This window comes from Pelophylax lessonae, assembly GCF_965119305.1.
Source record: "Pelophylax lessonae genome assembly, chromosome: 4".
Lineage (NCBI taxonomy): Eukaryota > Metazoa > Chordata > Amphibia > Anura > Ranidae > Pelophylax > Pelophylax lessonae.
In genome coordinates this window covers 611,703,419-611,730,331 of record NC_138771.1, presented here as the reverse complement: position 1 = coordinate 611,730,331, position 26,913 = coordinate 611,703,419, and the positions used below count along the sequence as shown (strand labels likewise).

At 40.4% G+C, this 26,913-nt stretch overlaps 1 protein-coding gene across 4 annotated transcripts in view; it reads right to left on the bottom strand.

The window, feature by feature from the left end:
- LOC309553574 (A.superbus venom factor 1-like) overlaps positions 1-26,913 on the bottom strand; it is a 1,719,715-nt gene that overhangs the window by 795,708 nt on the left and 897,094 nt on the right. For all 4 annotated transcript variants that reach the window (XR_014225177.1, XR_014225178.1, XR_014225179.1 and 1 more), the window contains exons 6-11: positions 23,302-23,384; positions 21,064-21,151; positions 20,769-20,871; positions 10,992-11,112; positions 3,835-3,950; positions 767-913 (exon numbers count right to left, since the gene is read on the bottom strand). Coding sequence is in view for 1 of the 4 variants with exons in the window: in XM_082254846.1 (XP_082110972.1) it covers positions 767-913; positions 3,835-3,950; positions 10,992-11,112; positions 20,769-20,871; positions 21,064-21,151; positions 23,302-23,384 (658 nt within the window). In the remaining 3 variants the exon portion in view is untranslated. The remainder of the gene's footprint in view (positions 1-766; positions 914-3,834; positions 3,951-10,991; positions 11,113-20,768; positions 20,872-21,063; positions 21,152-23,301; positions 23,385-26,913) is intronic.

Genomic DNA, 26,913 nt, shown 5'->3' with positions numbered 1-26,913 from the left:
ACTGTGGTGGGGGGGGGGGGCTGGCTTGGGGTCATCCTGTTGTGTGGGTGGCTGGCTTGGTGTCACTCACTCACCCTGGCCTGTTGTGGCGGGTAGCTGGCTTGCTGGAACACTGGTCACGGTGGCTGGCTTGGTGTCGTCTGGGTGGCTGGTTGCTTGATCGCTGGGGTGGCACCCTGTTGTAGTGCGTGACTGAGGCGAGGGCCTGTGGGTGGAGGGATGGCTGGCAGCATGACCGGACTGCAGCTGGCTGTAACACGAAGCTGTGTGAGGCGGTCTTAAGTGCAGCGCGCGTAGTGAAATGGCATCACCTACGGGCCGCGCAGGCATGGGAGGCGGTGTTAGAAGGCATAACGTGTGCGTGCAACATATAGGCAAATCAAGAGGCCAATTCCGATATATCGGGGAAAGTGCATATCTGCCCCCAATATATCGGTGTTGCCGATAATCAGTCGATCTCTAATGTACAGCCCCCTTAAAATGACTGTCATCACATATGACATTTCTTTCAGAAAGATCAACGATAAAAGGTCAGAGAAAAAAAATAAAATGAAAAAAAAAAAATAAAAAAATAGAATGAACACAGAAAAAGGTAGATGTTCCATAAAACATTATGGTAATAGTCATGTCCACTAGATTAATGTTATCAGCTACCTTCAAATATAACAGATGGGGATAGCAATCACATAAAGTAGAGATGACCAGAGATTGCAGCAGACAATAGGAGACCTACTTTCAGAGCAGAAAGGTACAGAGGGTCACTCACAGTTATTGGCAGGTGGTTGATATTAGCAGAGGTGTTCAAGGTTAGTCGAGATGTTCCCTCAGATCCAGTCAAACCTACAACATTTCCTGGTTGTGCCACCAACCTGATCCGGTTAGCTGGAGAGCCATCGGGGTTTGTGACAAACACCTGAGGAATAGGAAAGAACGCAGAGCAAGCCTTAGATTCTATGGTGCAACATTTTTCGAAAGGCACCCCCTTCCCAGTGAAAGAAAAAATATTTTCTACTACGTTTTCTCAAAATCTTACAAAATTGGCATGTTTTCCTTTTATGAACTTCTCAGAGAGACTTTCACTACAAGATTTTGGGGTGGCAACAGACACACTAACAAGAAGGAAAGAAAAAGGAAAATAAAAAGTCAAGGGAAAGGGGAAAAGAAAGAAAGGAAAAGGAAAAGAAAGGAAATGGAAAAGAGAAAGGGAAAGAAAAAGAAAGTAAAGGGAAACTAAAGAAAATGAAAAGGAAAAAAGAAAGGGAAACGGAAAAGAAAGGAAAGGAAAAGAAGAGAGGAAGGGAAAGGAAAAGGTAATGGAAAAGTAAAGGGAAAGGGAAAAGAAAGGAAAAAGAAAAAAGGGAAACCATAGGATAGCAAAGGGAAAGGAAAAGGGAATAGGAAAATAAAGAAAAGGATAGGGAAAATAATGGAAAGGGAAAGGGATATATTAGACAATGTACTCATTGAAAGCTCATTTCTCTAATAGAATCAGTGAATTAAATTTGACCTATGTTGTACTTTTATCCATTAAAAATATATTGAGCACTATGTGATTCCCAAATGTTGAGTGATATCAGGTAGGTGTACAGCATTACTTTATGTTTGGTGATCTGTTTGAATCATAACACTAATCCATAATTCCTCCTGCAGTAAAGCTGTGTTTGGGTCAGGCCAACTGAAGAAGCTATTTATGCCTTCAAGATGCGAGGTTAAATTCCAGACATTTAATTTTTTACATGTTATCAACATATTTTAGATAATCTGCACGCTGTCAGGATTATTGGGGGTGATTAATATAATAATAGGAAAAAAATGGATTTAAAAAGCCATGTATATTCCATATTATGCATATAAGATTCTGAACAGTATAGTTTCCATCTTGTTTTTAAGGTGAAGGAGAGTTCATATGTACTTGTTAAACAAAATTTCTCTTACAATAGGGTCTTATACTTTCAGCAGATGTCTCTGTTTTCTTTTGGGCATAAATAAGTGGAAAATTGATGTACTTTTAGATAAGACTCAGTCAAGCTGACGCTATGTTAAGGGGGTGATATCTCCTTAATTGTCTGTATTTTAAAATGAACTATATATAAGTTTTAAAGATACATTATTATGTGTGAGAAGATATTAGCCATAATTATGTCATTATATTATGTAAGGCATATACATATATATTTAGGAATGTTATATCACAATGTGGGTTTATATTCTTACAGCAGTAATCTTAGAATTCTTTTTCTAATAAGTGTAAGAACATATGTATCTCGACACTAATTACCTCATTTCAGAGAAGTTTGTGTTTAAGTGTTCAAAGGTATCATAGATCTTCTAGTCCTAGACGCTATGTCTGACTGTTATGTCAGAATTCAAATAAGTAATAAACTTTCACTGGCCATAGTTCAATAAGGTCACTTTTAAATAGTAGGCCATTGTATGTTGTGACGTATTCTAAGCACAAGATTTAATGAACAGTGCAATACTGCCTCCTGTGGAGATAATACCAGGTGCAGTCTTGGGATAGTTGAGATATTTCCAATGTAGGAATGTTATATTGTATTAAAAATATAATTATTGAAATGGCATTACTTGCCAAGGTGAATGATGGAGATACAGATGGACATTTATGTATGTACTGGGAGTATGGACAAAGTTTTATGTTGTGTTTTGTGGAATTACATATAGAGAAATCATCCTTTAATTTTATTATCATACATAGGGTTAATTATTTAAAGAGGTGTGACTCTGACCTCACCAGTTAAGGTATAGAATATCCCAACCAATGGGGATAATGTTTCATCCCTCTGGGTTTAACTTATGGTAATTTTTATAGCCCTTTGTTTATACCATATAAAAGAACAGCCCAGATATGAGAGAGGACATCACATCACTACTGACAACACACCTTACACTTACATCACACACACTACTACATCCATCGATATACTCATCCAGACATACTCCATCTTGCTCCACCTCTCAACTGAAACTTTGAGGGACGCCAAACGAAACTCCTCCCTCACTGGCATCCATCTTAAGACTCTGGTACCGACCATTTGAAGCTAGCCGCCATCTTAAGTGTGGTAAATATGCCTTGCTGTATTATTTGATTTTATTCAATATTGTTTATTTCCTTCCTTATATGTTTTATATTGCATATTTAAGGGTAATAAGATTACAATCCCAGCCGTATAAACCATAGTAGAGTTTTCTCTAAAAAGCTGATTTTTGTTTTTATACATTTTTATTAATATCAGGTTTAGTGCATTATTTGCAATTTTATGTCTTCCGTTTTGCATGGCCTATTCTCACTCCATCTGCAGTGGAGTGACTTTCGGCCGTGTGATTCCCAGACAATTGTAGTCTGTTTATATAGAACACATACCTATGGCTTATGCTATACCTGGAGAAATGGTAATCTTGCTTTCGTTTTGCTTTCACTTTGTTTCACTTTCACTTTCATTATTGAGCTAAACATCACATTGCATTGATTGTTTGAAGTTAGTATTTTCTGTAGAAGTTATCTTTTTTTGTGTCACTCCTTGTTTGATCATATATTGTGATTACATGTCTTGAGAATAAATATTATATATATATTTCATACTGTAGACTGTACTCACTAAGATTGGTATATGCTTTTAAAAAGAAATTAATCAATTAAAAAGAATTCACGACATATTGATTTGTGGCAATAGGTGAAGATTCTCTTTTCTCATAGATCTTTGCTTATTAACCATAAATAGACACTGCTATATTCAGAGCAGTATAAATATTCTGACATAATGAAGTATGAGCGCGAGATATTATTATTAAATATTCTTACAACGCCATCCTTACCGTAAGGTCAAAGGGCATTCCAGGCTTGAAATACTTGGACGTTTTAGTGAAGAAGATTTTATACGGAGATTTCACAATATGAATATTTTCTAACTCGGCTTCCACCATTTCACTGCCTGGAAGAGAGAAGGAACAGGTGTTTAAAGTCACATTACTAAAATGGAACAGATAAATATAAAATATTTCAAACAGCTACAATGCTTTTTCTTACTTAGAAAATAATCCTTTCATGTAGTCAATATTTCCAACTATAACATTATTTTTTTTTTGGTTGTAACGGGGAAAGGTTTTCCCTTCTTTTTGTTTTATTGTGCCCAAACAGGAAGTGAAGGAAGTCTCTTCAATTGGGTTGCAGACAACAAATAAAGCTATTTTTATTTATTTATAAGTATATATAGTTATAATTTTGGGATGCAGCTCTGGGAATACAGATAAATAAAAATATGTTTTTCTCTATCTTTTTTTTTGTGTATGTTTTGATAGTGCCAAGGTGCATGATCATTTTTTGAAATGCTCTCTTTACATTGTTGTATCCATGGGGATGGACACATAGCTTCACAGCTCCCTGCTCAGCAATCGTACCGGAGCTTACAGTGACGCCAAGGGTCACACCAGCAGATCGCAACTCACCTCAGGAGATGCCTGGATGGTCAGCCACCATGCCGGGGAAGAGGAAAGGGGGATCAAAGCCCGGTAAGCTGCTTAATTTCTTCAGCCTGGCGGGCGGGCAGCCCTGATCCTAGCATCTGCTAGCAGCCTAGACCCCTCTCCATCCCAATTTGCATGCTCTAGCCCTGTCAAATCCAAGTTTAAATTGCATCACACTGGGGGGGGGGGAACGCTGCCTCATCCTGCAGAGTAGATGACACCCTGGTGTTCCATGACACCATTTCCTACTACTGGCTAGCCTGTAATGGATTCCATGTTAAAGGAGATGATGCTGTCCTTACGAAGTGCCATCCACGCTGACATGTTACAATTGATGACCCAGTGCAATTCTGCTGTTGCAGCAGTGGATAATAGAGTTGCACGAATTGAGAATAAGATGGGGGAATTTGCTGATGCATTCAACGATATGGTTAATGTCCATAATGAGCGTGCGAATGACATAGATTGGCTGAAATCCAAAGTTGTGGACTTAGAAGATCATTCGAAGCGCAACAATATTAAAATCAGAGACAGTAAACCTCCTGACCTATATGAGTATCTAACTACCATTTTTCAGGAAGAAATTCTAGATATCCCATTATGTGACTTGGCTATAGACCTGATCCACAGGCTCCCAAAGCCCAAACACATTTCAGCCTCTCTTCTGAGAGACACTATAGCAAGGATCCACTTCTTCACAGTTAAAGAAAGGTTTATGTCGTTGGTGAGGAAGGGTTCCAATTTACCACCTGCCATGAATAATCTTACCTCTCCGCCTTTACCATGAATAGGAGACGTAACCTCTCCACTATCACGAAACCTCTGCGAAACCACCATATTCCCTATAGGTGGAACTATCCAGCTATCCTTGTCATTACCAAAGGTGATAGGGAGCACCGGATCTCGTCTATGGATGACAGTCTAACCCTTCTCAAACGTTGGGGTATACTTGAGCCGGTTGAGGAAACCATGCCCACTCAAACCTGATGACTCTTCCTTGTTGTTATCTGGATGATCTCAGTGACCCTCCATGTTCTACTTCCCGAAACCACCATGCTCCGGGCGACTTGCTCGGCTAAAAAACTTCTCACACCCCAAAACAGCGGTTTCTTACACCGTACAGACTACCTCACAGTGTCGCCTATTTCTATTTTTTCTACATATCTTGTGTTTTGCAGTCTCTTTTTTGTTTGTTCTCTTTTTATTTTTTTTCCCCCAGTATCAGTGTGCTACCTGCCAACCTCTTCAACTTACCTACCACTTCGGACATTCACCTGCCGCACCTATCTGTCTTCCTGGACATTGGAACTTGCCAGCAGTTGCTGATCCACCTGATCCGTTCTTCATCTTCCTTCCTAAAGCGGTACGGATTAACACCGATACTGAGTAAGTGCATTACCTACTATTGCCATATCACACTTTATCCACTGAAGCATAATGTCATTTAAGCTCCTCTCGCTCAATGTGAATGGGCTTAACAGCCCCCACAAACGACATATGCTCTGGAGAGAATTGAAAGAACACAACTGGGATATTGTGGCCATTTAGGAAACTCATTTCATAGCGAATACTCACCCAAAATTGACGTCCAAACACTTCCCGCATGTCTTCTACTCTAATGGTCCTAAAAAGAAGTGCGGAGTGGCAATCCTTGTAAGAGACACTCTGGACTTTACATTGCTTTCGCAAACTGCTGACCCTGAGGGCAGATTCCTGGTGATTTCATGCTCAATTGCCAACACTACTTATACAATTGTCACTCTATACTCCACGAATACAAGACAAACCGCATACATTGTTGTATCCATTATTATAGTTTGGAGTTGACGTGAGGACCCTAGATTTGTGGTGTTATTTTCCCCTTAAGGGGATTCTTTTGAAGCTAGTAAACAAATAAAACCTGTCAGATATTCTAATTTTTCTCATTGTCAAATAAAAAATGTTGGCTTTCATTCATTCTAAAGTCCCCTTCATGCTATATTCAACTCTGTATGGAGACCCTTTAATGTTTTTTTTTTTTCTAAATCAAAATGTCCGGGAGTCTCATCATTGTCTTTTGGTATATGTATGAACTCTACATAGACTTAATTTGCTGCCTAAATAACTGCCTAAAAATATTTTAGGACTCAATAAACCAAACACACATCCAACAGCATATTTTAATCAACTATAGTTGCCCTAAATAACAACATCCATGCTTACATTGTGACTAATCATTAATTTAAGGTGCTAAATTCATACATATACAATTGGTACTGCTTAATATTTTGGAGGTCTTCAAAATCCATAGGTTCCTGTTGTGTTAATTGTTCTTATGAATGTTTACAGGTCTATAATATCTTGTTTGATTTGGGGAATCGGCTGCCTTAGATCTATTTTAGGTCATTTTATAATGTTACAAGTGCATTTGGCCTGTTGGGTCGCAAAATGGTTTTGAAGAGAGATTTTTTGTGTAGTTTGATGGTACTGGAGACTCTGGACTGCCTGTAAACGAGTTTACAGGTCAGTTGGTGTGTTTTGTTGCCTACAGAACGGTTTTACAGAGCTTGAGGGTTTACAGTATGAGAGTTGCAGATAGAGGAGACCACAGACGTGGAGTTATCCCAGATTGAAATTAGGGGCACTGATAACACTATTATTATTATGTCTACTATAAATATTAATCCAATGTTTGCCTTATAGATGTAGAATTTCCTTCCATTGCTCAGGAACTCAGGGTGTTGCACAGCTCGTCTGTGAGATTCAGAGACATGCAATAGCCAGAATATTGCTGCACTCCTTGGTAACTTTATTGAAGCATTAACCACTTGCCGGCTGCCCGCCGCATGAATACTACGGCAGGCTGGCTCGGCTGCGTGAATCGGCGTACCTGTATGGCGGTTTGCGGTAGTGCGAATGCTGAGCCACAGGATCCGGTGGCACCGATTGCCAACGGGCACCCATGATTGCTCCCAGCTGACAGAGAATGACAAAAAACACAGCTGACCATTGTTCTCTCTGAAATGATCAGAGCACCTGTGATCCTTCTATATAGGATCACAGGGGAACTAAATTCAAATGTGGTTTTCTACCATTGAGTGCATTGATTTTCATAGAATGAATGTTCTACTTCTGGACCTTGGCAAGTGCATGGGCATAAGACTAGTCACTATTTTCTGGTCCAGGAGCAAATTCAATGATTAGAAATTTGTTAGTTCCCATTAGATTCAACCAAAATTTTCCATCCTTGTTCTTCGTTTTTTGTTTTTTTTTACTCACTCTGGTCAAAAACGATTATCTAAGCGCCCGTTTTAACTTTTAGATGATTGAACGAATGTCCTGAAACTGAAAATTTTCTAATAAATAATTCTAAAGGTGTAAGGTCAGCTTTAGTGATTGCATGGTCGAATGAACCTAAAAAAGTATACTGTAAGTATATTCCTTTTGCTGATTAGAAAATAAATTTCTCCCTGCAGGAATTAAGGAAAAGCAGCAGTCTGTCAGTACCTAACATGTTGCTGTAATGTAGACAATAGGTACATATTTCATATGCCCACTCCCACTTTAACCTATTGGCAAATGGGCTATTGTCCCCCCTCCCCTTTAACTTTATGCAGAGGAACCAGACAGAGATGCTCTTTATCCCTTCTTTCATTTGCTATAATGATAGAGCCACTGGGCTTCGGATTTAGACAATCAGTGTCCCTTAAGGGCAAAGCTCTGGGAGGTTGAACAGAATGTATCGACCTTTATGCCAATGATATCATTTTGTATATGCAGGACTCTTTTACCACCTTAACAGAGCTTATGCAGACAATTGAAAACTTTCGTACTTATTCAGGACTGAAGATTAATTGATAGAAATTCGCTTTGATGCCTTTATATCCTGCATCCCTGGCTGATGACTGGTCCCACTCCCCACTCAAGGTAGTTACCTCTTTTAAATATTAGGGGCTCTTTATCACATTGTACCCCCCTTATGCATTTGCTGCTAACATCAAAGCTCCCCTAATGGAATTTTTCAAACTGATATATTTTGCTAAATGTGGAAAAAAGTGCAGCGCTAATAAATACTAGCAATATAAATGTGTATATATATAAACCCAGAAAAGGTAAATACAAATAAATTGCAAAATGAATAAAAGTGAACATCAAATCAACAGTCCCATATGTGAAGTAAAAAAAACAGTCCACAACGGTGATAATTGAAGTGCTCACTGGATCCCAACACCAACAAGATATAGAGATATAATGTGCTCACCAGAACGATATGACTCAAAATGCCATATAGCATATGAGTCAAATCAGCTTGTTGTACAATGGATGGATAATCCGAAGGGATGACTGAGGTCACTGATGTTGAGGTGAAGAGGTAATAGCAGATATGAACCGTCACACCAGAGAGGCTCTCACTCCGTCAAATGGCAAACATCTCGTGGTAAAGAGCGTATACAGATGCAAAGGTAGGCTGTCAGCAGCGTGGCCTTGACGCGTTTCAGCATAAATGCCTTTTTCAAAAGATAGTGCCAGCCGAACACCCACAAAAGCCACTTATTTATAATCTAAGTAGTAATAAGTCACCCAATAAGAAGATGCCTACTGTGCAGACAGTAGGCATCTTCTTATTGGGTGACTTATTACTACTTAGATTATAAATAAGTGGCTTTTGTGGGTGTTCGGCTGGCACTATCTTTTGAAAAAGGCATTTATGCTGAAACGCGTCGAGGCTACGCTGCTGACAGCCTACCTTTGCATCTGTATACGCTCTTTACCACGAGATGTTTGCCATTTGACGGAGTGAGAGCCTCTCTGGTGTGACGGTTCATATCTGCTATTACCTCTTCACCTCAACATCAGTGACCTCAGTCATCCCTTCGGATTATCCATCCATTGTACAACAAGCTGATTTGACTCATATGCTATATGGCATTTTGAGTCATATCGTTCTGGTGAGCACATTATATCTCTATATCTTGTTGGTGTTGGGATCCAGTGAGCACTTCAATTATCACCGTTGTGGACTGTTTTTTTCACTTCACATATGGGACTGTTGATTTGATGTTCACTTTTATTCATTTTGCAATTTATTTGTATTTACCTTTTCTGGGTTTATATATATACACATTTATATTGCTAGTATTTATTAGCGCTGCACTTTTTTCCACATTTTGCTATTCACAATTTTCTTGTCAGTTGTTTGGTGTAGCAGCTTTTTTATGGTTAGCGCAATATTTTTGCTTTTCACTTTTTGATATATTTTGCTGCCAAAAGCCCATGGCCTATGTTGGGTTTCTACAAATCGGGCCTTTTTGTAGAAGCATACCCTTCTCTGCATCTGGGTTGCACAGGTCTGTAGCCACCAGGAACCAACAAGCTGCTTTTTCCAGTAGACGGCAAAAAAACACTTATACTATTGTCACCCAAAGGAGGGGGGGGGGGGTATCGGGCAGCAGTTACAGCATTGGGAACATGTTGCATGTTCCTCCCTAAAAACAGGTGAACGTATCCAAAATTCTACTAGGTTATGGCCAGCTTAAGAATTGAACATGTGCACGCTTTCATTTAGTTTGGATGCATCCGTACATTGTAGAAGTTCGTTTCACCATGTTCATTATGTTGACCCGATTCATTTTCGGAATTCTTTTTATAGCTTCACCATTCATTTTCTATATTTTGTTGGTCCCGGTGGATTCAACTTTTTCGGAAGATTGTTAAATATTCAATATATTACCGAATCAGATGGATTTGAATTCGAAGGATTCAATATTTTCGGACGCTAGTACAACCCACCAAGAGAAATGGCATGGGCTGACTGAAAAATATCGACTGCTGCCATGTGCCTCCGAATTACCGAATGCAGCAGAATTTGGATCCATTCATTATCCGTATTATCACACTCATTTGAATTTTGTATCAATTTCCCCATGGGCCAGAACTACTATTGCATCATGGGACGTCATCCAAATTGTTTGGTAATTTAGTTATACATTTTTTTTTATAATTCATTTTCATTTGTTACTATGTTTATTCAGAGATTCAGATACATCCGAATCTCCAAAAATTCTTCAGAAAAAACGAAATAAAACAAAATACACAGTGCACTTTCCAGATGGGCCATTGTTGGAGCGCAATTGCATTGTTGGTCCATTTACTCTTACTTTTGTTTAGAAGATTTCTTTCTAAATGTCGTTCAAAGAACTAATTTTGATGATTATTCAAGGAACCCTAAATATCAAATGCCATTCGCCTCCGTTTCCAATCAAGGACTGTGTATAGCAAAATGAGTCACGCTAACGCCGCTGGCTTTTCTAGTGGAAAGTTAATTTGCAACTGTAGAATTTACCATCAAGGGTGAAATATTCTTGCAATGGGCTCAGTGGTGAGAGGCAAAGTGATTTACAAAGACAGAGCCACCAGAAGTCTCAAATACATAAAAAGCTAGAAGGTCATTCAGTGTATCTGTGTCTACATAGCACTAAAATACCATTGTTAACATGTAATAGATTCTCTGTGAAGGTCCCTTTACTCACCTGAGTCAGTAACCACTGTGACAGACATATAAATGGAGAACTGGAGCATGTCTTCAACATTCTTAAAGTTTTGCACAAAATCTTTTCTCTCTAAGGTAACCGTGCCTTCTCCATTTCTGATCTAGGAGATAAAATATGAGGAAAAAAAAAAAGAATATATTGTTAAAAAGAGAAGACAAGAACTATGGTGCATGTGTGTGTATATATACAGTACTGTGCAAAGGTTTTAGGCAGGCATGAAAAAAATGCTGTAAAATAAAAGAAAGCTTTCAGAAATAGAAGTGTTATTCATTGATTTATTATTTTTTTTATCCAGAGTTTAAACAAAAAAAATGTTTGTTTTCATTCAGTGCAAAAACATCTCAGTCGTATTTTGATGTTATACAAGGATCAGCATGAGAACCAATGCTAGTAGAACAAAATACGGAGCGAAGAACCGCTAATGCAGAGAAATTATTAATGAAAACAGTAATCATTGATCAGCTACTTGTTAACATCCGACATCTGGGGAAGTCCCAGCATGCCAATAGGGTAGGTATTTGAAGGATTCGCAAAAAAAGAAAAAAATGTGTATATTATATATACACACATATATACATATATATATATATATATATATATATATATATATATATATATATATATATATATATATATATATAAATAAATAAAATACAAAAATAATAAAAAAGGGGGGGCACATATGTCAGAGGGAGGGGGGTGTGGTGGATGAACAGTTGGTGCTGCAAAGGAAATGATTGGAAACTATGGTCAATAAGACCCTCCAGACCAGACTTTTTCAATCAGGGTGTCCGGGTACCTTGGGGTGCCTTGAGGTTTCCTCAAGGATGCCTTGGCACAATGCCTAAAAATTATTCAAAAATTGTATACAAGCCAGCAGGTGAATCAATCCTGGCTTTCAGTTACACAAAGCCATGGGTTTTCATTATGCACCATTACGACTTTCTAGACATCTTTTGATAAACAGAATATCTGTTGCCTCCACAGCATCCTTGTTTGACCCTCCTCTGCCCCTGTCCCTCAGCACTGGTGAGACATTACCTGACTGATGCAGAGAAATTGAGGGAGAAGAGAAACATTGGAGTACTGATCAGTACCAGTGTGCAAAAGTGTATTTGCTTTGGAAGAATAAATCATCTTTAATGTTGGGTGTCCTACATGTGGATTTTGCTGCATTATTTAAAGTTATTAGAATCGTTTTTTACATTTTAGAATGGGGTGCCTGGAGACTGTGTATAGTTTTAAAAGGTTCCTCGAAAAAACAAAGGGACTTCCAGCGCTAACTGTGATATCTCTCACTCTCAGGAATGAATAAAGTCAAATTACCGTGTGGTGCTGCTGCTAATTAATGCTGATTCAGCATAAGTCAGTGAATGGGGGGGGGGGGGGGCAGCAGCGCTATCCCACGGTACATAGTCTACAATGTAACTCAGGCAGGCTTGATGGAAAACCTTGAAAAGTTTATTTATAAAAAATATATATAGTGATGATTAAAACATAATAGAATGTATTCCAAACCAGATCTGTGGCGTTGCTGGGGGTCACAGGATGACCGAGCCGCTGGGTGAGCCGGAACTGTGTAGATGATCACAACAGGGAACCAGGCATAAGGGAGAAGGATCTTATGTGCCAAAAGCAGACCGGACCAGCCGGTAAGGTGGCGTGGCTTCCTCCCACCCCATAGTGTGGCTGCTCGCACTGAAGCAGTGTAGACGTGCCGCGGAGCCACCAACCAGAGGTATCCACAGCGGAGGCCGCTACTCGTAAGCGGCGTCAGCAAGCATCGGGACCCGGCCTGGAAAGCATCAGGGTTGCCGTGACGACATGTTTCGCACTGCTGTGCTTTGTCAAGGCAGACTGGTCCGGTCTGCTTTTGGCACATAAGATCCTATCCATTCATTAAAAGGTTCCTCAAATGAAAAAAAAGGTTGAGAAACACTGCTCCAGACAAAGGCTGGGTCAGAGGCTGTACTGAACCAGTCAAAAAGAAGAGAACAAAATGGGGGTGTTGGGGTTTGGGGGAGAGATAAAGGATATGGGGAGGCAAGAAAGAGGAGAAGGATAAGTAACAAATCAAAAAAAAAAAAAGGGGGGTGGCCATTGCAAGCTCCCTCCAGCAAAGATCCACCCGCATCCCTTCTCATCTCCTAAAGGGGTGAGGCTCAGTCATACAAAAATGTTGCTAAAAAGCCCCCTAAGTTAATTTTTTTTTCAGGCGAAAAGGCGACTGGCCTAAGTAAGATCCAAACGGTATTACCTGTGAGACTTTTTTTTTGGTCAATGGTTTGAAGGTGAAACCTAGAGGCCAAGGAGGATGTAAATTTGGATGAGAAATCTTTATGTCAGGTCAATGAGTTCTTCCACATCGGCAATTTTAGGGAGGTGTGTACACCATTCTAACAGGGAGGGGGTGTGGGTCGTACCCCAGTGGATCGGGATACACATTTAGTCTGCATTCACCATATGCATGGTTTCCTGCTGCAACCAAACATTTTGACTCATCAGTCCAGAGCACCTGCTGCTATTTTTCTGCACCCCAATTCCTACTGTTTCATGCATAGGGCATGGAAACAAGGCTCAACTATGCATTTATAATTAAAAAGGCATAAAAGTGATAATGGGACAACATTTGTGAAACAGTGTATCAAAACACCAAACTCATTTCTAAAGGCCAAATTTGAATAAAAGTTATGAGCATATACTGTAGATGCTGTGCATATATAAACATATAAATAGGCCCCACCTTTTATATATATATATATATATATATATATATATTTTGTGACAGGAAGTCAGGTAAATCGGTGAGTGGTGTCACAGATGGGAGATACACTTCTGCTTGGTTTAGACAATTCACCAATTACTATAGGGTGTCGGCTGCAAAGGCAGCAGGAAGGTGTAAAGAAGTTGAAAACCATTCAGCTATTCAGAATGAGGAAATTAAGGCCTCTATAATTTGTCCAGAGGAAGTCCTATTGATTGCTGCCTCCTGACGCTGTGTGAGTAGAGGAGGACAGTCAGATGGGTCCCTCCCGACGCTGTGTGAGCATGGGAGAAGGAATACCTCCTGAAGCGATGTGCGCTGAGGAGGGTAAAAAGTGTGAAGACTTCTCAAGGTTTCTATGTGAAGAGTGTGAAGAGAAAAACCAAGGATGTTTTCTATGTGAAAGGAAAGTCCAATGAACATGTGCTGTGTGAAGAGAAAAGGGACATTCTCTATGAGAAGAGATAATAAATGGCCTATTGATAGTCTGCTGTATGATCAGCCAAGTCTGCCCAACAGTAGGTTGGGGACAGACTCCGTAGGTAGGTTCCTGTGTGTGAGAAGGTAGCCGCCCACAGTGGCAAGGATTTATTTAGTGTTTTATTTTATTTTGGATGTTTTTGACGCTTGCAGTCTGGTGAAGAAAATTGCATGAATAAACCAAACTGTTGTTTGCAACCACTTCTCGGCTATCTCCCTGTGTAACTAACCCCCCCAAGGGGTCATCCACACCCACCACCGAGCTAGTCCCTACATATGGTGGAGGTATGCATTGGGCAGAAGCAGAGATCCCTGCAAAGAAGTTCATCTGTTCTATGAACTTTGTCTGGTGCATGAGATTGCACAATCTGTGTGTGCAGAATAGAAGATCCTGAAAGAGAGAAAAACTACTTGTGTTAAAGAGACAGTGGTCTCAAGATTTTTGATGAACTTTGTCTGGTGCATGAGACTGCACAAACTGTGTGTGCAGGAAAGGAGATCCTGCAAGAGAGAGAAAAACTACTAGTTTTAATGACAGTCCGAGGAGCCTGCGGCACGCCACGCTGGGACACACGAGGGGATATGGCGGCCATTTTCTAGGTTGGAAACCAGGTCCCGAAGGTGATTCTTGAGAGAGATACGCTGTATGACTTGCTACGAAATGTGAGTTGCCAATTTTTAAGCTAGTGCATCAATAAAGACATTCACTACTGTACTTCATTATGGGAGTTGTTCCCTTTTTTTACACATGCACCTCTACCTGTGCCTACACCGAGCGGAGTTGATGCGGATATCGCTACAAGCCGGGTACTGTCTGCAAGGGTTCCATTGATGTGTGTTATGAGCTGGATTTGATCTCTGTAGTGGGGATCGATACATTGCGGTAAGGGGCCATCTTTTCTCTTGGTGGTGGTCTCTATACACTAATCTGTTGGAGTGTGAAGTACTTGGCAATACTTTTGGGAGCACGTTTTTCTGAAAAGACTTGATTTCCATCCAAGGATTATATTTATCTGTATATGGACTGTGGAGTTCATTTTTTAATATCATAAGCGCTACACCATTCACCTCTACATGCCTGAACAAAGTCTGCTAAAGAGAAAGGTTGTTGTCCCTAGCAACACTCAGGCAAATGCGGATTTTCAGCGGAGCTTTGCAGCTCAACAAAAGGCTCACCAAGAGAGCATGGCAGGCTGGAAACAGAGACACCAGCAGCAAATGGAGGCCATTGGTTTGGAGGAAACCAAGTATGTGTGCAGGGCTGAGCTGGATGCCTTGCAACGGAAAATGGAAGAAAAGGAACACGCCCTGGAGTTGCTTAGGATGGAGCATAGAAACTTGCAGGCTCAGGTGTTACAGTGGGAAGAATCCACTGCTCTTCTTTTTTCCGAGTTACAAAAACGTAGAGAGACTATAATGGAGAAAGATACCATCCTCATGGAAAAGGAAATTGAAATTCAGACTTTGCAGAAGCAAAGTATGTGTGAAATGTTGGAGTTGCGTAATCAGCTGGAAAAAAGTCTTCAGTCTTTGGAAGCTACAAAAATAGACCTGCAGGAGGAGCAGGAACAGAATGTTGCTCTGAAAAAGACATTGGCTCTCAGCTACAAGGAGAAAAATGAGAGAGAGGCTAAATTACTGAGTACTGTGTATGAGCTCACCACTTTGAGCAATGTGGTAGATGAATTACGTACGGACTGTGAAAGTTGGAAAGATGAAGCCCAACGTGTCCAGCAGCAGCTAAAGAAGAAAGAAGCCTGTGTGGCAGAATTACAGTCTCATTCCCAGAAACTAGCCAAAGAGGTGAAGGCTCTTATGCAGGGAAAAGTAGATTCTGAACACAAGAGGAAAAAAGTAGAGGCACAGCTGCAGGAATTGCAAGTCAAAGTGTCAGAAGGTGACCAAGTGTGCGCTAAGCTGTCAGAGAAGGCAAACCGACTGCAGGTTTAGTTGGACAATGACACAAATCAGCTTTCTCAAGCAGACAGCAAATCTAGAGAAATTGCCAAAGATTTCTCTATCTTGGAATCGCAGCTGCAAGACACTCAGGAACTCTTACAGGAAGAGAGGTTTTAAAGGCTGAGTTTTAGCACAAAGCTCAAACAAATGAAAGATGAGAAAAATGGTGTCCTGGAACAATTTAAAGAGGAGGAAGAAGCAAAGAAAAACCTATCAGAGCAAGTCGCAACACTGCAAGCTCAGAGAGCGGATATGAAAAAACGCATGGAAGAAAGCGTTGGTTCATTAGAGAGTGTTGCAGATGTGAAAAAGAAGTTTGATCAGATGCTTGGTGAGGAGAAGACTGTGTCTGCAAAATATGCAGAAGAACATGACCGTGCAGAAGCGGAGGCGCGTGATAAAGAGAGCAAAGCCCTGTTCTTGGTTCGCTCCTTGGAGGAAGCTCTAGAGTGTAAGGTTGATCTAGAAAGAGTTAACAAACAGATGTGTACAGAAATGGAAGATTTGGTCAGCTCCAAGGATGATGTTGGGAAAAGCGTTCAGGAGCTAGAAAAGTCTAAGCGAGCCTTAGAACAGCAAGTAGAAGAGATGAAGATTCAGTTGGAAGAACTTGAAGAGGAGTTACAGGCAACAGAGGATCTGTCCCAAAGAGGGGATAGTGTGCCTGATGCAGTTTTTAAAAGCATCAGTGTTTTGGAGTCTGTCCTGAGTGAGCATCAGCAATTTGATGACATGTTGCTTGAATCACCCCTCTGGAATAAACAGTTCCTTCAAAAACTTCAAGCACTGGAAAATGTATCATTAGAACTTCAGCAAACAAAGGAGCTGTGTAAGAAATGTGATGATTTCTCAGTTCAGGCTGAAAACCTAGTGGAGAAAACTAAAGCAAGTGATATAAAGCTTGGAGAAAAAAGCAAACCCCACCTAGTGGAGAAAACTAAGGCTGTTGGTGAAAACGTGAAGCAAATGAATAAGTGCCTTTCAGGGAATATTTCCAAAATGGAACTGGTGAAAGACAGGTGGCAGAAGTTTGAGCGTGATCTTGAGATACATTCCATGTGGAGTTCAGAAATACTAAAGGAGCTACATGGGAAAAGTAGTGCAATAGCAGAAAGTGCATTGAAGAAACCTATAATAGACTGTGTTGTTGCCTTTGACCCATATGTTGGTGGAAGGAAAGTTGATGATGTCTCTGGAAAAAGGAGCAGGGGTCACTTTGAAGAAATGTGTGACCGCCTGTTGTCACAAATAGAAGGCCCTCTGCACAGCATCTTAGAGCAAGCTAAGCTCAATAAAGAAGACCATTCCCTTTTACAATAAAGAGTCAATGATTGTGTACAGCTGTATGGAGAGGCAACTCAAGCCACAGAGGGATGTTAGGGGTCCCTACTTGGAACAAAGCTAAGTGAAGCAGAGGTTCTCAAAGTTTTGTGGAAATCATTTATTGATTGCAGATCAATCAAGAATGTTGAAGACATTAAGACTAGCACAATTGAGTTGCCTATGGATCACGGTCCTCCATGGCGGATAGGACAGACGGTTATGCAGGACAAACTTGAAAAGGAGCAAACTGATGCCAAAAATGCAGTTGAAGAATGTATATATGAGATGAGGGACAAACTGTGTGGCATTTATGAGAAATCTGTCAATGAAGATGACAGAAACAGTTTCATCCTGAAGCTTGAAGATACTAAGAGGCTTATCAATGAGAGTCAAGAGCAGTGCCTGACACATGCGTGCCTGGAAAACTGTGTCCCAACCCTAGGGTTGAAACAAGAGGGGGGGGGTATGTGACAGGAAGTCAGGTAAATTGGTGAGTGGTGTCACAGATGGGAGATACACTTCTGCTTGGTTTAGACAATTCACCAATTACTATAGAGTGTCGGCTGCAAAGGCAGCAGGAAGGTGTAAAGAAGTTGAAAACCATTCAGCTATTCAGAATGAGGAAATTAAGGCCTCTATAATTTGTCCAGAGGAAGTCCTATTGATTGCTGCCTCCTTACGCTGTGTGAGTAGAGGAGGACAGTCAGATGGGTCCCTCCTGACGCTGTGTGAGCATGGGAGAAGGAATGCCTCCTGAAGCGATGTGCGCTGAGGAGGGTAAAAAGTGTGAAGACTTCTCAAGGTGAGAAAATTAACTATTTCTATGTGAAGAGTGTGAAGAGAAAAACCAATGGATATTTTCTATGTGAAAGGAAAGTCCAATGAACATGTGCTGTGTGAAGAGAAAAGGGACATTCTCTATGTGAAGAGATAATAAATGGACTATTGATAGTCTGCTGTATAATCAGCCAAGTCTGCCCAACAGTAGGTTGGAGACAGACTCCGTAGGTAGGTTTCTGTGTGTGAGAAGGTAGCCGCCCACAGTGGCAAGGATTTATTTAGTGTTTTATTTTATTTTGGATGTTTTTGATGCTTGCAGTCTGGTGAAGAAAATTGCATGAATAAACCAAACTGTTGTTTTGCAACCACTTCTCGGCTATCTCCCTGTGTAACTAGCCCCCCCAAGGGGTCAAACACACCCGCCACCGAGCTAGTCCCCACAATATATATATATATATATATATATATACACACACACACACACACACACACACACACACACACACACACACACACACACACACACACACACAAGAGTTGAAGCTGTTATAGCTGCAAAGGGTGGGCCAACTCAATATTGAACACTAAGGACTAAGACTGGGATGCCATTAAAGTTCATGGGCGTGTAAAAGCAGGCGTCCCAGTACTTTTAGTAATACAGTGCATATGTATTGTACATATACAAATAAACATAAACCCCACTTTAATTCACTCAAGCCCCAGACCAGTGTATTAGGTCCTCGTGGACAATGGGTGTTTTCCCAGCTCTTCTGAATGTTTTTTTCTGCTGGCATGAGAAAGGCAGTGCAAAAACAACACACTTAAAGCCGTTTAGGTATGTCAAGCAATTGGGCGTTTATTCATTCCACTGGCCAGAATAATATTCTTCCTATTTAAATGAATAAATGCTCAAATGCATAAACGCGCCTAGTGTTTAGCCACGTTTACACATTTAGGTGTGTTAAGTGTTTTTTTCTGCCTAAATGTTCCTCTCCTGGACATGCAAGTGATGTTTTTTTTTTAGCCTCTAATCCCCTGTAAACGCCTGTGTGCATGGACACATAGTCTAATATGATGGAGCATTTAGAGGCAGAAAAAAAAATGCACCCTTAAAAGCGAAGTATTTGATGCCCAGTGTGCATAAGGCCTTAAAGCGGTATTAAACCTAAAACAGACTTACTGGCCAGATCACCAGGTGAAAACAAGGCAAAAAAAAAAGACAAAAAAATAAATAAAACTAAAACAGCCGTCACAGCTAAGAATTGTTAAACTGCAATATAATACATGTTCGCTTTTGAGTGTAATACCGCTTTAAAGTGGAAGTCCACCTATCGATTTAACAGTTTAAAAAAAAATGACATTACCGGCACGTGCTGTGAACTGTCACATTGGTTGTGCATTCAATCAAACTGTTAAACCATCCAATTGCTGGTGTCATAACTGATCATATGTGCAGCTCCATGGCAGTTGAAGATTAAACAAAGGCCAATATGGCAGCTTCCTTGGTTGAAAACAATATAAGGGTTTAGTTCCACTTTAACCACTTCCATGATTTCCCCCCCCCCCTTCCGCCACCCTCTGGGGCTTCTACCTGCTCACCCGTACGATTGGCGAGCCGAAGAAGGAATCTGCCGGCAGTGGAAGTTCACCCTACAAAATACCAAGGACCAGATGGTCCCTGGCAGCCTCTATGACTATCGGAGACCCAGGCGTGATGTTATGACGTCACGTCTGGCCTGGCAGCTGCAAATACTGCCTCTGTTCTTAGCTTTTTTTCTTTTGATCCCAGGCTTTCCAGCCTGATGGAGCGATTTAAAGGGAAAGTGTAAAAAAATAAAGAAAAAATAAAGAAAAAAAAAATTGAAAGTGCCTTGTTCCAGCGTGCTTGCACGCAGAAGCGAACGCATACGTATGTCACGGCCACATATGTAAACAGCGTTCAATCCACACATGTGAGGTATTTCCATGAACATTAGAGTGAGAGCAACAATTCTAGCCCAAGACCTCCGCTGTAACACTAAACTGGTAACCTGAAAAAAATGTAAAACTTTGCCTATGGAGATTTTTAAGTACCAAAGTTCCACGACTGTGCGCAATTTTAAAGCCTGACATGTAAGGTATCTATTTACTAAGCATAACATCTTTCACATTATACAAACAAATTGTGCTAACTTTAGTGTTTTTTTTTTTTTTATTCACGAGAAATAATTTGCTGCACACATACCATGTGACATAAAAAGTTGCAACAACCGCCATTTTATTACCTAGGGGTCTCTGCTAAAAAATATATATATATAATGTTTGGGGGTTCTGAGTAATTTTCTAGCAAAACAAAATTATGTTTTTTTACATGTAGGAGTGGAGTGCCAGAATTGGCCTAATTTTGAAAAGTTTAGAGAGTTATGAAAACATTGCTTAGCAAAAGTTGAACTGAAATATAATCTTCTAACCTTAATCCACCTAAGGGTATTCGGGAAGCTTGTCTTTACCCCATCCTTTGCTACTCCAAACAATACAAATGCTGACCCTTCCACATCTTTGCCATAGAGGTACCTGGGAAAAGAAATAGAAGAACGCAGTAAACAAACCAACCAATGAAACATTTGTCAATGAGCAACGCAAACTTCATGTACAGATATTACAGATCACTAGAATAGATATCACCATTCACTGAGAAATCTGAATATTTTTATAGATAGATAGATAGATAGATAGATTTCCCCATCACATTTATGCTGTACTCACCTTACTCTTAAATCTATGACAAAATCTTGATCATCAATGTAAAAGAATTTTTGGTCTGGGATCAGTTGGATTTCAAATGTTGGCAATACTAAAGACAGAGAAAGACGGTATTAGTAAGTTACACATTTATTTTTACCATGACAGTACAGGACAAAATACTTACAGCCCAACTGAACTTTCACTTTAAACCACTTACCTTCCAGGTGCATCAAAACAAAGGTGTTTAAAAATCTTACATTTTATTTTCCTCAGAAAGTAGTCACATCCAAGAGCCCCACAGCATGTTGCATAGTGGGGCTCTTGCTCTCTTTGTGGAAGCAGTGGTCTCTCATCAGAGGAATACACGCCCCCTGCTGTGTCAGGCCCAGGCCTATGGCTCTGCATTTATCAGTAAGTGTGATCTTTTCTAATCCATAGGTCTGACTCGGGAGGGGCTGTGTTGGACCTCTGTAGAGAGAGACCACTGCTTCCACACAGACAACAAAGATCCTTCTCTAAATCCTGTTGGCACTTCATCCTGCTTTTCTACTCAGGATGTGGATGCTTTCAAAAGAAAGTAATCGGCTCACACATGTATTAAGAATAAGAATCCTTATGGTGTTGTATTCTTATTAAAAATAAAAGGTAGACTTACAGGTAAAATAACTGCTATGTGTATAGCAGCTGGGACCGTGCGATCAACCCTTGAGAAAGTTGTGTGCCAGTGACGCAATGTGTTGTAAGGAGTCGGGTAATGTCACTTCCGGTCATGGCCGAGACCAGAAGTTCGGATACTACAGCGTTCTACCTGTGTGTAAACCCACAGTCCCAGCTGCTATACACATAGCAGTTATTTTAACTGTAAGTCTACCTTTGATTTTTAAGAAATTTGCTGACAATACTACACCATGAGGATTCTTATTCTTATTACATGTGTGAGCCGATTGACTGCTACCAACTACTGAATAACATATACTATACAGAGATCAAGTCTGCAGATGAGGCGTGTTGCCATTTAATTGAAGGTGAGCGGCCATTGTACATGGTGGTGGAGTGTATCTTATTTCTTGGATTGAGCACTGGACTATATGATTGCCCATATTTCCCCGGGTTTATTTGGAAGCACTTTTTTGGCATTTCACCAAGAAGTTTATTATCGTGTTTATTCACATTTTTTTGCACTAAACATTTTGCAAAACTATTGTGGACACTTTGACATTTATTGTATGTTTGTATTACTTTATTTGCACTTTACCAATTACCACTTACCAATATATATAATTTTGTTCCTTTTGTAATTTAGCGCCACTCCATTACTATATTATTATACTGTTTATGTATGTGGTGACACTACAGTTGGGAGCTTTATTTAGTTGTTTATTGTACACATTTTGGTTTATTATATCTTTTTAAAATCATATTCACATTATTAACTATACAATGAGTAGCGCAGAAGTTCACTTATTTACATTTTAAAAGAAAGACTTTGAACATCCTTTTGTTTTGATTTACCTGGAATCCTCTGGAACTCACTACCCCAATCTGTCCGACTATCTCCTACTCTGTCCATTATTAGACAATCCCTGAAAATACTTCTCTTCAGAGAGGCCTACAGCTATTATCTTTTATATCACTGGGCTCCTCCTCCTAGATTGTAAGCTCTAATGAGCAGATCCCTCTGATTCCTCCTGTATGGAATTGTATTGTATCTGTACTGTCTGCCCTCGCGTTGTAAAGCGCTGCACAAACTTTTAATGCTATATAAATGCTGTATAATAATAATAATCTATCTAGATGATGTTAACTACCGGAAGTTTATTTAGGCTTTAAAAAATGTATATAATAATAATCATAATGTTCAAAAATAACATTCACTTTTGGACGCTTTGAGGTCTGTTTTATTTATATATATATATATATATATTTTTAAGAAGATACACACAACTTTCAAACCCAGATTCATACATTTTTCTACTTTTATTCAACTGAAAAAAACTATGACTCCTGGGTGAAAGTTGTGTGAATCTTGTGTGAAAACATTTGTTAATAACTTCTCATTATTATTAATATTATTATTACTTTTTTTAAATAAAGTAGTTCACAGTAAAAGGATCTATAATTTAAATGTAGCAACCTGCAACATATCCTTTTTTTTTTTTTACTTTGGGAGGGTTTGCTCAGCATGCATTGCTGTATTCTTCTTTGAACAGTCTCTTATTGGTGACTCTACATTTTTTTTTTATAGTAAAAACCTCTTACCGTATTCCCTCACTTCGAAATTTGCAGTATAGTTCTGAAGAGGAGAGTCTTCGAATTTTGCTGCTATGGTCCAAGTCCCCACACTGCATAAGAAAAATGTGCATACGTTTCATCCCCATGCATACTGAACAGCTCATTCATTTACAGGAGATGATATACACCTGTAGCACCCTCCTAGGCAGGTGCTAGGAAAATGCATTTATCGATCCTTCTGCTTATAAGGGGAGCCTGATTTATTAGGTTGCCTGTTGCATGTCTCCAGGTGTGATTCACTGGGTCTGAGGGAGTGTCTCCACAGTATCCAATGAGGGAGCTTGTGGGACAGTGGAGGAAACCCAGCCAGTGACACATTGGCTTTTGTGGGAGGGCATTCTTGCAATGCATCCTGGGATTGCTCATAAAGGCTGGGGGGACATGTGACAGGGGTCAGCTTTGGCGGGAAGCAGAGTCCCAGGAGGAGGCAGAGGAGGCTGTCTCTCCTCCTTCTGTGTATGAGGAAGGTGGTCTTAGGCAGTCGGCCTAGTGAACAAGGTGTGGAGCTGAGCTGCACAGGATCCAGTGGAGCTGACGGTTGATCTTCTGGCAGAACCTCTCAGGAAAAACAGTGTCTGTGAGTACCAGGAGATTTGCCTAGGGGTCTGCCCAGAAAGGGGGACCACTCCAGTGAAGTCAGAGGATCAAGGGGGCCAACTCACACGGAGTGTTGCAGTAAAGGGCGTGCCAGTGTCAGAACCCCGAAGAATAGGAACAAAGGGAGTACCATGTAGGGCCCTGAAGAGCGATTCACAGAGTAGTACATTTCATCAAGTTCTTCTTCACTGCAGTAACAAGGTGAAGCAGGTGCCTTGCCGAATTGAGCTATATTTAGACGTCCTACCAAACTGTGCATAGTTGTTCAAGTTGGAGTATCCCACCCATCCCTTCTCCTATCCAAGTTCCCAAATAAATCTACAAAAAACCAAAACCCCTAGACTGTTTTCTGGCTGAGCCAAGCACTTTGAACCTGCTTTATTATCAAGTTGTTGCTATGGGTAACCCAGGGGGATCCATAACCAGCAGCTCCCAAGGGAGTAGTGCTACACACTGATCAGTCATAACATTATGACCACCCATCATAACCCATCAAGGCATGGCCTCCACTAGACCTCTGAACCTCTGAAGGTATGCTGTGGTATCCAGCACAGAGCCGTCAGTAGCAGATCCTTTACGTTTTATAAGTTGTGAGATAAGACTTCCATGGATCAGACTTGTTTTTACAGCTTATCGCACAGATACTTAATTGGATTGAGATCCAATTGGAGAATTTGAATGCCAAATGAACACCTCAAACTCATTGTTGTCTTTCTAAAACCATCATGAATTCATCAGACCACCTTCTTCTCATGCTCTGTGATCCAGTTTAGATGCTCATGTGCCCGTTGTAGGCAATTTTGGCTGTGGACACAGGTCAGCATGGGCACCCAGCCCCATACACAACAAACAGCGATACACTGTGTGTTCTGACATCTTTCTATCGGAATCAGCATGAACTTTTTCAGCATTTTGAGCTACAGTAGCCCTTCTATTGGAATGGATTACATGGGTCAGCCTTCATTTCCCATGTACATCAAAGACCCCTGGCCAGCCATAACCCTGTTGTCGGTTTGACATTTTTACTTCTTTGGTCGGTCTTGACCACTGCAGACCTAGAACATCCCACAATAGCTGCAGTGATCCAGTCATCTAGCCATTACAATTTAGCCCTTGTCAGTGTTGATTAAATTCTTACACTTGCCCATTTTTTCTGCTTTGAAAACATAAATTTCAGGGACAACATGTTGCTGCCTAATATATCCCACCAACCTTCAGGTGCCATTGTACCAATATTATTCACTTTACCTGTCAGTGGTCAGAATGTTATGGGTGATCGGCGTAGCTACTGTGTAACAATGTGGTCTTAGAGTTGAAGAGTTGAGTGTTTCCATAAATGTTGACCAAGTGCCAGACCCTTTTTATGATAGTAATGTGATTTTTCTTACTCATTTCTTTTTGTTCTTCTGAATCTATATTCTTGTGTTTATGTCTCCTTAAAAACAACATTTTGATTGCACCTTGGATTGTCGAGAAATCCATCTTATATGGGAAGAGTCTGTCTGTTTGAATGAGTTTCCACACATGTGTATTATCTACTGTAGAAATCTAATTGTGGCCCAAAACAATGAAAATGGTACCACTCAAATGCCTCCTGAACCTGTATCATTCAGATAAGCATGTGGATAGACTGGTGCAAGGCAGACAGGATTAGGGATGATCGAACGGTTCGGGTCGACCATCGTTTCGGCCCCAACATTGGGTGTTCGAGGTTCGGCCGAATTTAGAACTTTTTGCCCAAAAAGTTCAGAATTCGGCAACCAGAACCGACCAAAATGCCTCCTGAACCTGTATCATTCAGATAAGCATGTGGATAGACTGGTGCAAGGCAGACAGGATTAGGGATGATCGAACGGTTCGGGTCGACCATCGTTTCGGCCCCAACATTGGGTGTTCGAGGTTCGGCCGAATTTAGAACTTTTTGCCCAAAAAGTTCAGAATTCGGCAACCAGAACCGACCAAAATGCAATGGGACAGGAAATGGGCTTTAAAAGCCCGTGATTGGACCAGAACCATTAGCAAAAGCCAGTTGAGGGGGCAGGAGAATGCTAGGAATGTGATTGGAGTGCCTAGGGGGTCCCTAGACCAATCATTAGTGAATACGCCCCCCAGTATATAAGATAGCCCCCACCATATTCCTAGCATTGTTATACAAGACATGGAAGAGAATGGAAGCAGTTCTGTTAAATTTACTTTAAAAGTGTCATTTAGCATTTATTAGTGTGAGGAAAGGGATATCTAGTGTAGTTAGAGTGCTCCTTTACACTTTAGTTAGATGCAAAAATTCAGTTTCTGTAGGCAAAGTGTGAAGTGTCAGGGTGACCGTAATGTAGTGTAGGGTGAACTGACAGTGACTGCTATGGCAGGGTGACCAAACCCTTCCATAGCAGGGTGACCGCAATAGAGAAAAGCTAGTTTCTCTGAAGTCACTTTCGTTTCTGTAATATGGCTTCGCCGCCGCCAGCATTTTTGGCTGCAGGCGTTGCTAGTGCTTTTTTGAGCACATGTTTGGAGTCAGAAATGACATCTGAACATGTGTATAGGGGGTATATATACACACCAATGTCTGTATATATACACCTGCACATATACAGGTGTGAAAGGAGCAGAAAAAACTACTTGCGCTAATGAAATAATTAACACCAATATATTTCTGCTCCTATCACACCTATATATGTCTAGGTGTGTATATACATATAACTATTTGTGTATATACACCACTATACACAAGTTCAGATGTTTTGCCTGCCTCCAAAGAACCCCAAAAAATGCCCAAAAAAAACACTAGCGTCAAAAAAAAAAAACACCCAGGTGTGTTGTTGCAGGCATTTTTTGGGGGGTTTTTGGAGGCATACAAAACATCTGAGTAAAGTGTACCTGTGTATAGTGTACCAGTGAAGTTTCAGCTCTGTAGCATGTCCAGAACCTATATGATCTTTTTTTTTATGGTTGTGGACATGCTATAGAGCTGAAACTTCACAG